This window comes from Crassostrea angulata, chromosome 9 (genome assembly GCF_025612915.1).
Source record: "Crassostrea angulata isolate pt1a10 chromosome 9, ASM2561291v2, whole genome shotgun sequence".
Taxonomy (NCBI): domain Eukaryota; kingdom Metazoa; phylum Mollusca; class Bivalvia; order Ostreida; family Ostreidae; genus Magallana; species Magallana angulata.
Window position 1 is genome coordinate 6912769 of NC_069119.1, and position 18048 is coordinate 6930816.

General features: G+C 32.5%; 1 protein-coding gene across 1 annotated transcript; it reads left to right on the plus strand.

Moving 5' to 3' along the window:
* The first annotated feature begins 3908 nt into the window (after positions 1-3908).
* On the plus strand, positions 3909-6398 carry LOC128162699 (E3 ubiquitin-protein ligase TRIM71-like). Its single transcript, XM_052825975.1, has 2 exons — positions 3909-4008; positions 4398-6398. Exon 2 carries the CDS (start codon positions 4432-4434, stop codon positions 6094-6096), a length of 1665 nt encoding a protein of 554 aa, XP_052681935.1. The 5' UTR covers positions 3909-4008; positions 4398-4431; the 3' UTR covers positions 6097-6398.
* Positions 6399-18048: the final 11650 nt, after the last annotated feature.

The following is an 18048-nucleotide window of genomic DNA, read 5'->3' on the forward strand; positions in this document are numbered from 1 at the left end:
CTTGGGAAAGACACTTTACATGTATTTCCTCACTCCACCCAAGTGTAAAATGGGTACCTGGCTATAGACAGTGAAAGATATTGTCGGAATGTGAGTGTTTGAGCGCCTTAACGGCTGCCGCACTGAGAAGGCTCTGGAATGCTTTAAGGTCTGCTGGGGTAATAATTGTAAAGCGCTTTGAGAAATGGTTCGCCAATTTTAAAAGCGCTATATAAAAACTTGCAATTATTATAATTATTACATTGACAACTGTGATTTAAAGACTCAATGGGCCCGAGGCAACCTCATTGTTGCAGAATCGGAAACGGGTAAAATAAAGAAAATCAAGTATGTAAACAGCATTAAATAAAACGTATGTAAAACAGTGAGCAAAGGAGTGTAAAGTTAAACTTAATCTGTTACATGTATACACGACAAAGAAATGACTGAAATAAGTATGCATTGTTTCGGTAGGTAAACTGACTGATTATGAACATATTGTTTATTGTGTAAATGAATCCATTCTTTTATCATATTCAATGAATGCTTATAAAATCCAATTATCGTATTGTTGATAAGTTTATTAATGTGTTTACACATTAAAAGTCTATGCATGTCTTCTGATTGAAATGTGTTTGTTGATTTTAAAAAGTGTGAATGTTTATATTACAAGTATTATTTTTATAGAAAAATATTACCAAATGAAATCGATTAAATGTTTATCTTTAACACTTATTTTGTGATTTAAGGTTGGTATATGGGAGATCTGTCAGTATTAATGCGAACGAAAGTACATTATAATTTAAAAAAAAAACGTTCCTCGCTTTAGAATTCTTAAATTAAACAATATTTGACCAAAAGGTATGTTTTTAAAAAATTTTGAAAGGATCCCAAGCACAAATCATGACTTAAAGGTTCGTAGTTAATAATTAAACCAACTACAATACGCTGAGTGGTAACCATTTTTGAAAAGAAAAAAATTATAAAACCATACCGAGTTTTATTACTTATCTTGATAAAAAAAAAACCTTACAATATGGAGGTGTCCCATACTACCATAAGCATGTTTATTGATATATTATATAAAATGTATTTAAGAGAATACATTCATAGAAATGAATGCTGTATACTTCATTGATAAAATGTTTGTAATTTTAAGAGATTAATATTTATTTCAAAAAACAATGAAATGTACAAAAATATATTTTATATCTTTGATATTTTAAGGGTCCTTCACACACCTGGGAAAAGTTCTGCATACAAGCCCATTTTTCTAAATTACTTCAAGATATGGATTTTTAGCATGCGTTCGACTTGAAAATGACCACACAAACTTTCAATTTTGGGGGGAATCAACTTTTTAAATTTTACCGCTCTTCATAAATCAAAGTACTGAAGTACTGACGGGAGTTGATTTTATCGATTATTATTTATTTTAGAATCAAAGATACGTTATTTTGCATGGTAAGTGGTTTCTTATACATGTATATATGTATTTGAATTACGCACATTTTTTATAATATGAATACTCGGACTATTCCGAAAAGAATTTCGATAAAACCCATGTGAATCATGCCGTGTAATATTTAAAGATACTATTAATTCCATCAAGGTATGTATCAGTAATCGAAATATTTCTAAAAAATTGTATGGATCCAAGTAATATTGGACTCTAGTTTCGTTCAACCAGACGCTCGGTTGTCTCCGCTCATCTCCGACAAGCAAGAGAGATTCTCTGCTTGTCGAAAATTTACGGAAACCACCGATCGTCTGGTTGAACGAGACTATTGTAATCTCTAGCGTAGGAATACATACCACTACTAAAATATATTAATTGATCCTACCATTTAAAATCTGACTATTTTCACGGTATCTATAAATAGGTTTCCTTGAAAAACAGTGCTTCAGAATTCATTACAGCGAATTTATTGATTATTTTCGAGAACTAAGTCTTGTCAGCGGTGATGATTCGTGCTTAGGTCCAAACACTGTTTCACTTTCGGTTTGCCAAAGTAACTGTATAGGAAAGTTGATTGAAATAAACTCAAAATGAAAAAAACCCAGCAGTATTCCAATTCGGGACCTGCAGGTTGGTAGACGGAAGCTACACCCATTGTGTCACAGATATAGTCACCAAATATTTCTCAATGTGTTAAAATCGCCATGTTTTAACGTACTATCATTAAAAGTAGAAGTCATGGGGTGTCGAGGATCCTTAACAAACAGTTGAAATTTTAGTCATAGATACAACGTAGTCCAACCAGTATGTTGAAACAGAATTTATTTATCTTTAAGTTTTAAATTTAAACCGAGTTGGTGTCTTAGTATATATAATTGTACCTATACATGTAAGAAATCTAAATGTGCATGTTATAGTAAAAACTACATCTTAGTATTTACAAATTTTAAAACGAAGAGTACTTTTTGATGTACTTTCATCCCCTTTAATTAAATGTGTCTCAAGCCACTTTTATTCTGTTATCCAAAGCAACAGAATAAAAAATAAAAGTACAAATACATTGAAACACTATGCAATTTATTTCCACGTTTTACGGACAATAGTGAATACTTTTGCAGTGATTTTTTTATTTTAAAGTGCATCGGTGTTATAAAATCAATAGTTTTGAAAAAGTTTTTGATTAAATATTTCAAACTTCTTTAACCATTAGCATCTATTCTATACTGAACCAAATTCAACTGATGTCGTACTACCGATTGATTCAAAGTCTTTCATGACCCTGGAACATATTTTCTTTAAAAATTCAGCAAAATTAGTAACAAAAAAAATATTCTCAACATTGTATTGTCATTTTCTTTTAGTTTTGAGAAATTTGAATCACCTGTGTACAAAATCAACCATAAAATAATACCATATAATAAAACACAATAAATGAACACGTTTTTAATATAATGCAAAGCAATGATATTGAACTTTAATGTTAGTCGACCTTTGCATACAGAGATTGATTTTAAAAAAAAACCCAGAAATATACGAATAATTGTGTTCAAACACTTACTGTATGGTATGCATTTGTGCTTAATATATGTGGTGGGAAGATTTGACACTGGTAAGAAATGTGAATGGCGTTTGTTTCATTATTTCGCCGATTCAGTTTATAGGAATACTAAAACACGCCAATAATCGGTTTTGTACAAAAATGTAGGTTCACTGTACATTACTAAATTAAAACAAACATTATAATGGTAATCGACGACATCAATTCTGGCTTCTGCACGTTTTGTCCGTGATTCTACAGACTGCGTGTAAATGGCAATACATAAGTGTTGTTTATAATAAAAAAAATTACCATATGGTAACATATGAACTAATTCGTTTGAAACACTATTTCTGATCGATCGGTTTTACAATTTTAGCTACAAAATATATCCGTAAGTGATCCACTATATACTAAGGTTACCCTGTCATAAACTCGTAGATTTTAAAAATATAATTTTTTGTGAAGCAGATTTGTTTCCTGAAATAATATCCTTATTATTGATTCTAATCAATTAAACTAAAAACATGTATACGTGTACATAATTCGCAACTAAGATGAAAACAAAATGATTTCGAATACCCCAAATGTAATGATATACTTGGGCCAATGTGAGTTCAAAATTTATAAAACCAGTGTTAAATCTTATATATAAATCCTAGCAATGAATAAAAATATTTAAATTTGAACTCAGATAAACCCGAAACCTGACTATTAAATGCAAATTTTTAATCAATTTTGAGAAGAAAAAAACACACAGTGGTACTCCAGGAAGGAGAATATATTGGTTAGTCTTTGTGTATTTTTTTTTTATTTTGTACATAACCACTACTGTACTTCAATAAGAAATCTTGCAATTTTTTTCAACAAGCCTGCTAATCGCTTCCAGTACTTTCAGTACTTTGATTCTAAAGGAGGCGTGAACTCAATCACGTGGTGGTAACGCTAGACCAGGAAGTAAAAATACAAAGATCGTCATGTTGATTTGTACAGATTTGTAATTTGTTCACGAAGAAGTAGGGCACAACATGTAGTGAGTATTTGTAGATGTAGTTAATTTATCGCAGAAAACTGTCGTTTGGTCTATAAAGGTTAAATATAACCTAAATATAATGATAAACGTACCAACTATATGTTGCGTAACCAGGTCATAATCTAGTCCTAGAACACGGGACACTTGTTTCTGCAATAAAGTTTGTTGAATAACCGATACTATAATAGTACTCTATAGTATATTATGATAGAAAATGATATTATTATACTAAATACGAACTTTTATCATGAAATTAAGTGCATGTGGCCTAGAACGTGAACTGATTTACGTGCAACTCTACTGCAGTAAGATTTCATTGTATGTTGCCTTGAATAAAAGAGTTAACTGCAATACACGGTTATATAATTCTAACTTTTATTTTCTTCCAGAATCTTCTTTAAAATTCAAGTAAGGTGTTTCAGCATGGACCCCAAGGGTAATTGGGCCCAGGATGTCTTACGGTGCCATCTGTGTGAGACTCCGGTCCCTCCTATGTACTGTGACATTTGTCACATACATCTGTGTAAAGCCTGTGTAGGGGAGCATCTCTCAGACGAATCCACAGAACACAAAGTGGTGCCATTTAAAAAGCGGGGTTCAACTACGAAATGTCAAAACCATTCCTCAAAAATTTGTGAACTTTTCTGTAAACAATGCGACATTCCTATTTGTGTAAAGTGTGCTTCTTCTAAAGAACACAAAGGTCATGAATTTATTGACGTGGTGGAAACACTAGAAAACCAAAAAGGAATCATACTCAATGATTTACAAGAACTAGAGAAATCCATCTATTCTAAATATGAGAAGATTGCATCTATCATCCCGGTTATGAAAGCTGATCTGAATGAAAACTCCAAGAAACTGACAAAAGCTATTGAGAAACATGAAGAAGACTTGCGCAGAGAAATAGACACCATGATCAAGAAACTGAAATCAGATCTTAATGAAATGGACTCCAAATATCTGACTGTACTAAATAAACAGGAAAATGAAATCACCCGCACTATTTTTGAAATCAAGCAGAGCATTGCTGATCTGAAGAAGTTACTAAACTCAAATGATGTCAGTCACATCTCTGCCTATAAATCCAGGAATGCTGAATTTAGAAGATTGCCTCCTAAACTCACAGCTACTTTACCAAAATTTACCCCTGAGAAAATAATCAAAGAACAGCTTTATCAACTGCTTGGTTCTCTGTCAGCGTTATCTATCAAAACAGAAGAACATGGCTACACAATGGATTCTCCTGATGCAGAGTCCTCTCCCCCAGACAGACTGCTCATTAATGTACCACGTGTCTTCACAGAAATAAATACCGAGTTTGGAGATAATAATCCATTATGCAGTGTGTCATGTCAGAGAAATGGAGACATTTGGACATGTGGTGGGGACAAAATGATGAGACTCTACAACCTTCAGGGTGAATTAATAAAGTCAGTCCAAACCAAGTCATGGAACAAACCATGGGACATAGCAGTGACAAGGAGTGGGGATCTAGTTTATACTGATAAAGATGATAGAACTGTAAACATAATAAAGAATACACAGATACAGACAGTGATCAGACTACAGGGGTGGAAACCTCTCGGTGTCTGTAGTACATCCTCTGGTGACCTCCTGGTTGTCGTTATCGGTGATAATAATAAACAAACAAAAGTTGTGCGTTACATTGGCTCCATGGAGAAACAAAGTATTCAATACAATGACAAAGGACAGCCTCTCTATTCAACAGGTACCCCAAACTACATCTGTGAAAACAGGAACCTAGATATCTGTGTGTCAGATTATGGCGCCTGTGCAGTAGTGGTGTTCAACCAGGACGGGAAACTCCGGTTTACCTACACTGGTAATGTCTCTAGTGCTACCTTGGAATATCCACGTGGCATCACTACAGACAGCCAAAGTCGGATCCTAATAGCAGACATTAACAACTGCATCCACATCCTGGACCAGGACGGAGAGTTCCTCAGCTCCATTGACAACTGTCATTTAAAAACTCCGTGGGGTTTATGTGTTGACTCCAGGGACAACCTCTTTGTGGCTGAGTTATACACAGGCAAAGTGAAGAAAATACAATATAACAAATAAAATATGTGTTAAAACCAACATATTTACTGTGGCAGTGATTATAAATGTGATCATTTAAAGAGCTTTTTGTAACATATATTCTTGTATAACAGGTGTAAACAAACTGAGTGTATATTCATATAACTTGTGTAAACAGACGGATTGTTTTGTGTACATGTGATAAGTGAAAGCGAAATGTTTTTATTCATTAAATGTATTGTATTAATATATACTTGTACGCAGATTGAAATGTTTAATTTATAAACTTAACAAAAATATAATTTGTTTATACATATCTAAAATGAAAACAAATTAAATTTAATCATCACAGTGTTGCATTACTTAATATGATTTACATACCATTAAGCTATTTGTTCTATATATATTTTTAAATTGTTTGTATCAAATACTTATAATTGTAAATGTTTGCATTATCCAGTGAAAACTCTAGGCAAGTGAAGACTCTAAGCAACTCTGCAATAACGGTATTCAAGGACTGATGAAAGTAAAATCAAGTTATCTTTACATGAAGTAAAGAAAGACAAGCTTCAAAAATGAAAGATCTTAGATCCCCTGTTGTTTCTGAATAATTGTTATATCAAATATAAACAATATCAAATTCATCTTCCCAAGTCAAGGATTACTGATCCCCTCCGCTCTACATAAACCCTGTTTATGTAAAACGGCGTAGCTCTCGGTCTGGATCCCGGAAAAATTGACTACCATCCGAAATTCTTCATACAAAGGCTACAGACTTACAGCTAACATTATCTTTAAAAATACATTTTAGAATTTGCCGCTGTTCATAAATTCATTAAAAGACGCACAGATTCAAGTGGTAATATGTCGTTTGATATGGGATTGATGACGTCTATTTATATTGTTTTCATTAAAATTATTTCATAATTTCAAGCTTCAATGTTATTAAATGAGACATTCTGGCGCGGATTTCCATTGGTAAGAATTGATTCTTTCGTGAGGGTCGGGGTAGGTATAAAAACCAATTTAATCGTTCAAAGTTTTGAATTGTTAACAATGATATATCAAATCGAATGTTTTAGAACGATTTATAAATCCATAATACAGTCATTTGTAATCGATGGACGTGTCAGCATGATTGTGTATTTAGTAGGCGGGCATCCTTACACCCTATAAATTTAAGACAAATGAAATCGTCCAGCAGATAGAGCAATGTAGTTCTTCCAGTTAACTTTCCAGACTGCATGTTATAATAAATTAATGATTTTGTTTGTTAATAATAATAATACAATATCAATTATAAATTAACAATGAATGTACACTGTAGTACGCTAGTACACATCTTGTAGCGATGAACCCCCCCCCCCCCCAACCCGGTCAGGATTACACACGTGCTTGCATGTGGCAGAAGCCAAGCTGGAACTGAACTGTTAAATGAACTATAAGTTACCGATATCATCTCTTTGGAAATGTATTTCTCCTTAGTAAGTACGTGTAGTAACTGATACATGTAATTGTAAAAAACCGTAGAGGAATGCGTGCATGATCTGCGCACAATAACTGCTTGATACAATATTTCATTTTTCCAACATGCTTTAAGTCTATAATAAGAAAATATATGTTTGACTTCATATAGGAAAATATGCTTGACTTCATATCGGAAAATATGCTTGACTTCATATCGGAAAACTCAGGCACGTAGAATCGGGAATTTACATATAAAAAATTGAATTACCAAGCAGTTGCCCCCCCCCCCCCCACTATTTTGGGAGTATGTAAAAAATTGGAATGAAAATCATGAAATAAGAAGTGAAATTAAAGTTTTAGATATACTAAGCCCCCCCCCCCCCCTCCCCCCCCGGATTAGATTTTGAAGATTTTGGAGAATTCAAAATTCCTTCTTTTTTTTTTGCTTGTCAAGATTTGTTGGATGAGTTTGTCCCCCCCCCCCTCCCACACACACAAACACTTTCAAAAACGATGCTACGTACGTGCCTGGAAATTACTCATTTTCTTTATTCCCCTTTTTAATAAACAAAACAAACCATTTTCAATAACGTATATACAGAAAAACATATATTTTGATTTATTCTTGAATTTCTTTTGATGTGAAAAAAAGAGAAGAAATTAGTTCTCAGTCTCTCTTTATGACTGTTTATTAGTGGTTAATCTAAGTTCATTTGGTATATCCTTTTGTAATTTTAAAAAATGCAATGTAATCTTTTTTTTCATGCAATATTTCGGATAAAGCAATAAAGAGTTGTTTCTTTAAAGAACTATATATGATAAGAGTTAAATTTGGCCCCCATAATTCACCATTTTTTAAAGTGTTTCGGGTACAATAAAATGTTATGTTATGATATAGAAGAGTTGATGTAAAATATATTTTTCACATATTTGTTTGATTTATTTGCACTCACTTGCAGTATATGACGTCAGAAGTGACGCTTTTTCTATAATTCAATCAAAATTAGTCGAAAATTGACATTTTTCTTGTCTTTTTACGAATGGGAAATATAGAGCACATGCTTGAACCAGGACAATTTTTTTTGTTACTTATTAGACTTTGCTAGACACATCTCTGATTAAAATATTTTGTTGGTTCAAGCATGCGCTCTATGTTTCCTGAAAGAAAAACTGCTTAAAAACAAGCTTTTTTATGCTAAAATGCAAAAATGGCGGGAAAAGGTTGTCTTTACAATGCCGTATTTCTAAATTGTGGGCACTTGAATCAAAATGAACATTAAGTTTATACATCACATATATATCTGTACAAAGAAAACAAAGAATTACAGTAAAATAATGATATTCCTTTTAGGGGGCCATTTTAGGCCCATACCATATATAGTCCTTTATTGATTAAAAAAAATGATTCTTTGAGACAAAACAAATTAACATAATCAATAAGAGTTTGACAATCTCTAACTGCAGGTCTGTAGCTCTTAGTCTGAAAATAAATCGGATGGACGACCTAGGACCCAGATCGTCCATCCGAATTTCTTGAATATTGCCATTTCTTTCGTACGCGGACGTAATACTCACCGAGACTAAATGGTTCGTATCTTAAGTTTTAACTGCTTTAAAAGTTAATATTGGCATTCCGATAATTTTTAAGGTTCGTAGTTAAGGATCAAACCAATTACAATACGCTGAGTGGTAACCATTTTTGAAAAGAAAAAAATTGTAAAACCATACCGAGTTCTATTACTTATTTTGATAGGAAGAACGTTACAATATGGAGGTGTCCCATACTACCATAAACATGTTTATTGATATGTTATATAAAATGTATTTAATAGAATACATTTATATAAATGAGAACTGTATACTTCATTGATAAAATGTTTGTAATATCAAGAGATTAATATCCATTTCAATAAACAATGAAATGTACCAAAATGTAATATTTTACATCTTTCAACCCTTTTAAATTTTACCGCTTTTTAAAGAAAAATGAAAACCCCTGCTGTATACCAATTCGAGACCTGCGGATTAATAGACGGAAGCTTATTAACACCCATTGCACCACAGAGATAGTCACCAAATATTGGCGATATTAACTGTTTCTCAAATAAATCGCCATGTTGTAACGTACTGTCATTAAAAGTAGAAGTCACGGGGTGTCGAGGAAACGAAAGCCGAGAAGGATAATTCGAGATTCGAGATTCAAAATACGAGATTCGAAATACGAGATTCGAGATTCGAAATTCGAGATTCAATATCTAAATTAACCAATCAAATCATGGATCTGAAACATGTATCCTAGCAACATCAACTGTTCTAAATAAAGATCATTCGTACATGCTCTTTCCTACAAATAAATGTCTTAATAGCTCTTATACAGTGGTTATAAAATGGTTAAATTAACATTGATGAATTAACCCCACACAGTATAAACAATTAAATAAGAAATAACACTGTTGGCTTTGCGAACCTAAGTGGTTTTGTTTGCCCTGTATGTATTTCCCCCCGAACAATTTTAACCCGAAGTGTATTCGCCCCAACTGTGTAAAAATCGGCTCGCGAAGAAAGATCTGTTTAATCTAAATGTTTTAGCTATGAAACGAAACTCAATGAAATAATCGACATGTCAAAAATATAGGTTATGATAAAGTTTTAAACCACAGAAGATATAATGATTTATAACCTCAAAGACAAAAATCCAGATTGGAATTGTGTATTGTAGGGTATGGCAATGCTATTGTCGATATGAGAGAGAGAGAGAGAGAGAGAGAGAGAGAGAGAGAGAGAGAGAGAGAGGAGACAGACAGACACAGAGAGAGTTTTGTAGTGTCAAATTCAGTTTTGATTTAGTATTTGAAATTGATTTGATTTGTTACAAGCATATATAGACAATAATTAAGCTTCTAAAAGGAGAAAAGAGAGGAGGTAGCTAGGGTAGGGCGGACCAACTAGCAAGCTTTAATTTTAACAGTTGTAGCGCACCTGTGATTTACATCGACTCTCTCTCTCTGTCTCTCTCTGTCTCTCTCTCTCTCTCTCTCTCTCTCTCTCTCTCTCTCTCTCTCTCTCTCTCTCTCTCTCTCTCTCTCTCTCTCTCTCTCTCTCTCTCTCTCTCATCACCTAGCATTTCCTTTTCCGTGAGGGGGTTTGGGGTATTTGTGATATCTTACATTAGCTAGCGAAAATGATGAAAAAAACATGAAATTTTCTTTAAAATGTGTGCGGATGTTGTACGCCAATAATCTGTTTTCAGTATATACTCAGTACATTTCAAGAGGGGGGGGGGGGGGCTATATAGTCCTAATTAGTTTGCCTATGGAACGCCATGGCTGCCTTATAGCATAAAACTATAGGTACATTATGCCAAATTATCATTACATTAGGTCAAAGTCCATTACGTGGTGTGAATATATCTTTACATTTGGTCAAATCGTTATTACGTGATGTCAAAAGCACGTTAGGTGAAGTAAACATGTCTTTACATTATGTCAACTTTTTATGTTGTTATGTAAAATCATCCTTACGTTATGCCAACATTGTACAACCAAAGTTCAATTCATCGTGACATTATTTCGACACTGTATTACATTGGGCAAATGTATCCTTACATTATGTCAACATTTTATTACATGCTTTCAATATATCCTTACATTATATCAACACCGCAGTACGTATCGCGATTCTATTCTTACATTATGTCAACATTTTATTACATGATATCAATGCATTTTTACATTTTATCAACACTTTATTACATGGTGTAAATATATCGTTTTATTATGTCAACACTTTATAACTTGATGTCATAAGTTTATGAAGTTATGTCTAAACTTAATAACGTGATGTGAATAAGTCTTCGCTGTAGGTCAGTTCTCTATTTCATGATGTACATGCTCCATTACTTTAAGGTGAAACATCATTTCGTTATACGAACACGGATACCCTCGGCCTTTTTATATACAAAGAAACGGCAAGCTCACCCAAATGTATCCAGGAGTTATTGAAACTTTGTGGAACAGAACAGAACGGAACCAGTAAAGGGTCATCCAATGGCAAAATAGAAATTTAAAAAATGAGAAATTTTGTTTTTATTCATTACATTTCATAATAAGATTGATCTTTAATTTTATTGGTTAAATTCGTTGTTTAACGAAAAATATACAGAATTATATTACTTACTACTCTAATGTTAACATATTACAGTATTTTCACGGCAGAACTTACTAACTATATTAAGCTAGCAAAAGAATATTCTATATTAGTTAGAGCTTTAAACAAACGAAACGCATTCCCAAGCATAACATCTTTACGATTAGTTTTAATTACAATGTCAGCAGTACTTGACTTATTTGTAAGATTCTGGTTCCGTTCCGTTCCGCAATATATTATTACCCCTGTGGATATTGGTATTCAACGGAACAGAACGGAATGGGCGTAAATTTCCTTCTCAGCCTATTTTCACGCCTATTCTATACTTACAACGAAAATATATGTAACATGATCATACATTTAACTGTTTGCAAAAAACCAACACTCATTCTGCATGTCGAATTATTTCATTTAATAAAAAAATTAGTATAAGTTACATGTATGAGGCAAACCCTGAAGACAGTACCGATTCTACCAATAGTGTTTGCCTTTCTTTATAATAAATTCTGAAATCGGCGAATACAGTTCCCCTCTCTTATTTGTGTGCGGTTTATTATGACATATTTCTGATTTATACCCTCTGTCTGAACAATTACCTAAAACAAACATTTCATAAAAACATCTATATCAAGATGGAGAAGGTCTTTAAAGGGGTTAAAGATCTATTGTAATTTATTTGTAGATTTTATTTCATATTAAGTTATCAAGTGCCCTCTTGAATGAAAAGGAGAAAATTTATTCGTACATGCAGGAACGCAGCGTACCCCCTCCACAAACACCATTCCCACACCCTCTGCAGCAATAAGAAAAAAACCATTTTCATAGCATAATAATTTTGTAGCAGAACGGCCATGACTACATGTGTAGTTAGGGTCAATATCCTTAATTTAAGAAAGCAATAGCAACGTTTATTTTTAACTACTAAGTACTTTATTTTAACTACTAAATACTTTGAGACTAAATTTTAGAAAATTAAATATGCACTGCGTTTCTGTGTCAAGACATACAGGCTTTGGAACGATAAAGAACCCTGACTCCTAAATGACTGAGTGTGTAGTATCGAACGTAATTTGAATAATCTTGAAGTAAGAAAGTATTTAATTTAATCAAAAATAAAATTTTAAATCCCCCCCCCCCCCAAAAAAAAAACCAATAAAGGGGTTTATTTTAGATTTTATATCAATTTCATTTTAAATATTCAAGGGCCGATGAGCACGAGAAAACTTGCATTTTTTCAAAGTCTTATTCTTATAACTTAGGTCTATCTAAACTAAAAATTCAATGTTTAAATACGTAGATGTTCATTCACTCTCGGGAAATTAAATTGTCAGCAACTAAGTCTTTTACAGATTTCAGAAGAGCATACGTAGGCCTATATATATTTTCACTCTAGTATGATTAAATCACTGCTTCTTACTAGTATCTACTGTTGGGGTTTTTCTGCATGGGTCCATTTGGGTAAATTGGCGTACCGTTTCTATATAAATGTTATGTTGTAAATTTTGAATTTAAAACATGAAAAATATATAGGCCAAGGATTTCGTGTTTGTATAACGGAATGATGTTTCGACTTAAAGTAATAGAGCGTATACATCACGGAATAGAGAATTTGCCTAATGTAAAGACTTATTCACATCACGTAATAAAGTTTAGACAAAAAGTCAAGACATTTTCGTATCAAGTAATGTACTTTTGACATAAAGTAATAAAGTGTTGACATAATAAAAGGATGTGTTAACACCATGTATTAAGGTGTTGATAAAATGTAAAAATGCATTGATATCATATAATAAAATGTTGACATAATGTAAGAATAGAATCGCGATACGTACTGCGGTGTTGATATAATATAAGGATATATTGAAAGCATGTAATAAAATGTTGACATAATGTAAGGATACATTTGCCCCATGTAATACAGTGTCGAAATAATGTCATAATGAATTGACCTTTGGTTGTACAATGTTGGCAAAACGTAAGGATGATTTTACATAACAACATAAAAAGTTGACATAATGTAAAGACATGTTTACTTCACCTAACGTGCTTTTGACATCACGTAATAACGATTTGACCTAGCGTAAAGATATATTCACACCACGTAATGGACTAATGTAATGATAATTTGGCATAATGTACCTATAGTTTTATGCTATAAGGCAGCCATGGCGTTCCATATTTGCCAGTTTTTTTGTCCCCACTTTGTTTTCTCTTCGTTTTCCAGGGTTTTTTTATTTGGCACGGCAAATTAATATAAAACTTTCTGTGTAGCTCCATAACGATGCACTGTAGATAAATTACGAGTAGTTTTACTTTTGATAAACAGGTACATATCCGTACTTGATTTTTAATTTGACTCTTATAATCGGATTTAATATTCCAATAAATATAGGGTAGGAAAGAGTAGACGGGACTTTTTTGCGCATATCCTACTGTACCATTCATTCAACACAGGTATTAGCACTCATCGAGTTCGACTTGCTTTCCCTTTTTTTCATCCACTGGATTTAAAGCTGTTAATTTTTGAAAATATTTTGAATTTATGGCCTGATTATATATAAATTAGAGCTGCGCTGGTGCATATATTTACCCAAATGGACCAAAATATAACCAAATGAATCTAAAAAAATTGACAAAATTAGTTTTAAACGTACGATCTTTTTCAATTCTAATCGGGTATGTCCTTTAGAAAAATCTTGAATTACACACATTTTAGCAAATAAAACGACAATTGTTTCATTTTTTATGGGGAGGGAGGTGGTGCCGGTAAAGGACATGTATTGCTTGTGGCAGTTGTGCTATACTCTCATTTGTTATAATAGGTAATACTACATATTGATATAAAATGAAAGTTTCCAATTACACTGTACATAGCTTCTATCATGCATTTTGACCCGTGCAGTAGTTTAAAACAATTTTCAAAGCATTTAATGTAATTCAATCGATCATTTTTGAAATTTAATTTTCTGGATCCCTGCCTCATACGTCCGCCTTCTTGTATATTAGATATACATGTACGTTGACCATATGTACACATTTACTTAATCGGCTATGTTATGGAACGATAACATTTTTTATCAATGTTTTTGCAGGATATGTTACAAATAACAGCCTATTTGTGGGTTTTTGCACTGATTATTTGAGATAATTTGCCGCCATCTTTTATGCATTCCACACACCACTCACAGTTTCTTTATTTGGTGTTCTGTGTGTATGGCGACAAATTGGTAAATTTGCACCACTCACCCCTTGTAGCTACATCCTGATTACATTTTATCTGTCTAAGTGTAATGTAGTAGTATATTAAATACACACATCTTTGTTTACAGTGCTTATTTATATCTTTAGAGATTTACTTACAAAAAAAGTAAACATCTGTATGACTTATATGTAATTATTGTCAATTTTGGTGGGGGGGGGGGGTAGGAAACTACAGAGAAACTTTACTTGGCTGTGAAACATATGCTTTTATTCTTTCTTGTTGATATATCAATGAATGAATTATAACAAAATACATGTACAACAATTAATTTTGAAATATTCATGCACAATCAAATAAAAGGTTTTACTGTTCTCTGCACAAGAAATCGGCAATGTGAACAAATTGGCACCCTATCATCCCTACCTTTAATTGTAGCGAGTAGGTATCCTTCTATATTGAAAACAATTCCAAAAGTAAGACTCATAATAAGTTGTTTACTGAGGAAAAGGAAAAAAATTGTATTTATTAATAATTCCGTATGATGTGATAATATCTCAATGATTTGTTTATAATCATAGTACTAGTGTATCACTGTATGCATACATAAAAACAATAAGTAATGCTTATATTTATTAGTGAAACAGGACAGATTATTTATATTTAGATTATTTAGATACATGTACTAATCTTCATGCGGGGATCTAGAAAGGATGGGGTCAGGGGATCTGGACCCCCTCCTCGGGAAAATTGGAGCTTATCAAATTTACATAGTAAAATTTTTTAAAAATTGGCCGAGGACCCTCTACAGAAAAAAATTAGCTCGCTTATGAAGTTCTCTACCATAACCGCATTTTTACACAAAAGGGGTGAATAAACCCGGGTTTTAAACTATTACTGATGGTGAAATACCTTAGGGTTCAAACGCAGGTGGAAATGCACCAGGGCAAACAAAATCACTTAGATCCGCGAAGCACACTGCATTATTACTAGTCTACTTAGATATTCTGTGTAAAATTAAATACAAATAATTATTTAGTTAGGTAGGGAGAAGTGAACATAGCATTTATTTGTATATAAGAGCATATACGTATGATTTTTATTTAGAACAGTTTGATGTCGCTAGGATACATATTTTCAGATCCTTGATTTGATTGGTTAATTTAGATATTGAATCTCGAATTTCGAATCTCGAATCTCGTATTTCGAATCTCGTATTTTGAATCTCGAATCTCGAATGATCCTTCTCGGCTTTCGTACGAGGGTCTTTAAAGGGACTTGGATACGATTTGAGATCAAAAATTTTATTTTTATTTTTTATGTATAAAATGATTTACTGGAGCAGTATAATTCTGCACGGAGAGGAGGGAATGTCCGGTACGAGAGAACTGATAAGTGATGACGACAGACTTGTGTTTGAAAGAACTCCAGGGACAAGTTTATTCTGATGTAAGTCTAACGATATCTACAATAGCTTGGTATTGATAAACCCTCTTTAAGGTATTCGAACTCAGGACCTGCAGATTGGTATATTGAAGCTGTACCTATTGCGCCACAGAGATAGACAACAAATTTTGGCGATATACCCGGTATACTGTTTCACAATGCGTTCAAATCGCCATGTTGTAACGTACTGTCATTAAAAGTAAAAGTCATGGGGTGTCGAGGATCCTTAACAAACAGCTGAAATTTTTTATTCATAAATACATTGCACCTAATTGTGTTAAAACATTGACATACAACGTAGTTCAACCAGTATAAATTTATTTATCTTCAAGTTTTAAGTTCAAAAAGAGGTGATGTCTTAGTATATATGATTTTACCTATACATGTACGAAATCTAAAATTGCATGTTATATTAAAAACTACATCTTATTATTTGAAAATTTCATAACAAAGCGTACTTTTTGATGTATTTACATCTCCTTTAATTAAACGTGTCTCAAACCACCTTTGTTCTCTGATCCAAAGCAACTGAATGAAAATACAAATACATTGAAACACTATGCAATTTATTTCCACGTTATACGGACATAAGAGAATACTTTTCCAGTGATTTTTTTTTATTTTAAAGTGCATCAATGTTATAAAATTGAGAGTTTTGAAAAACTTTTAGATTAAATATTTCAAACTTCTTTAACCATAATCATCTTTTCTATACTTGAACAAATTCGAATGATGTCGTACTACACACTTGATTCAAAATCTTTCATGACCCTGGAACATATTTTCTTTAAAAATTCAGCAAAAATAGAAAACGAAAAGAAAAAATTCTGAACATTTTATTGTCATTTTCTTTACGTTTTAAGTAATTCGAATCACCTGTGTACAAATTCAACCATAAAATAATACCATAATATAAAACATAATAAATGAAGGCTTACAACACGTTTTTATTATAATGCAAGGCAATGATATTGAACTACAATGCTAGTCGACCTTTGCATACAAAGATTGATTTTAAAAAAACCCAGAAATATATGAATAATTGTGTTCAAACACTCATTTGTGCTTATTATATGTGGTGGGCAGATTTAACACTGGTAAGAAATGTGTATGGCGTCTGTTTCATTGTTTAACTGAATCAGTTTATAGGAATACCAAAACACGCCAATAATCGGTTTTGTACGATTGTTTTATGCCAAAATGAAAGCCTAAAAACTGAAAATATTTCATCAATTAAAATTGTACAACAACCGTTATGGAACAACTGCAATTTTTTGTATAAGGGAAATTTCTTATTTTTTAAAAATTGGATTACATGTGGAATTCTATATGTTAACGACTTGTTAAATGATGAAGGAAATCTCAAGTCGCTTGTAGACTGTATAAATAATAAATCAAACTGGATATGTGAATTCTTTCCTCTGTTTTCAAGCCACTATGTAGGAAATTTGATTTTTCAAATTGTAAGTTTACTAATATGCATAACAATAACTATTTTAATTTTTATTCAGGTTATGAGAATGTATTAGGGCAAAGATGTAGTTTCTTCTATGAGAATTTAGTAAATAAGTGTGTATTTTTTTTTTTTATTTTGTACATAACCACTACTGTACTTCAATTAGAAATCTTGCATTTTTTTTTCAACAAGCATGCTAATCGCTTCCAGTACACTCAGTACTTTGATTCTAAAGGAGGCGTGAACTCAATCACGTGGTGGTAACGCTAGACCAGGAAGT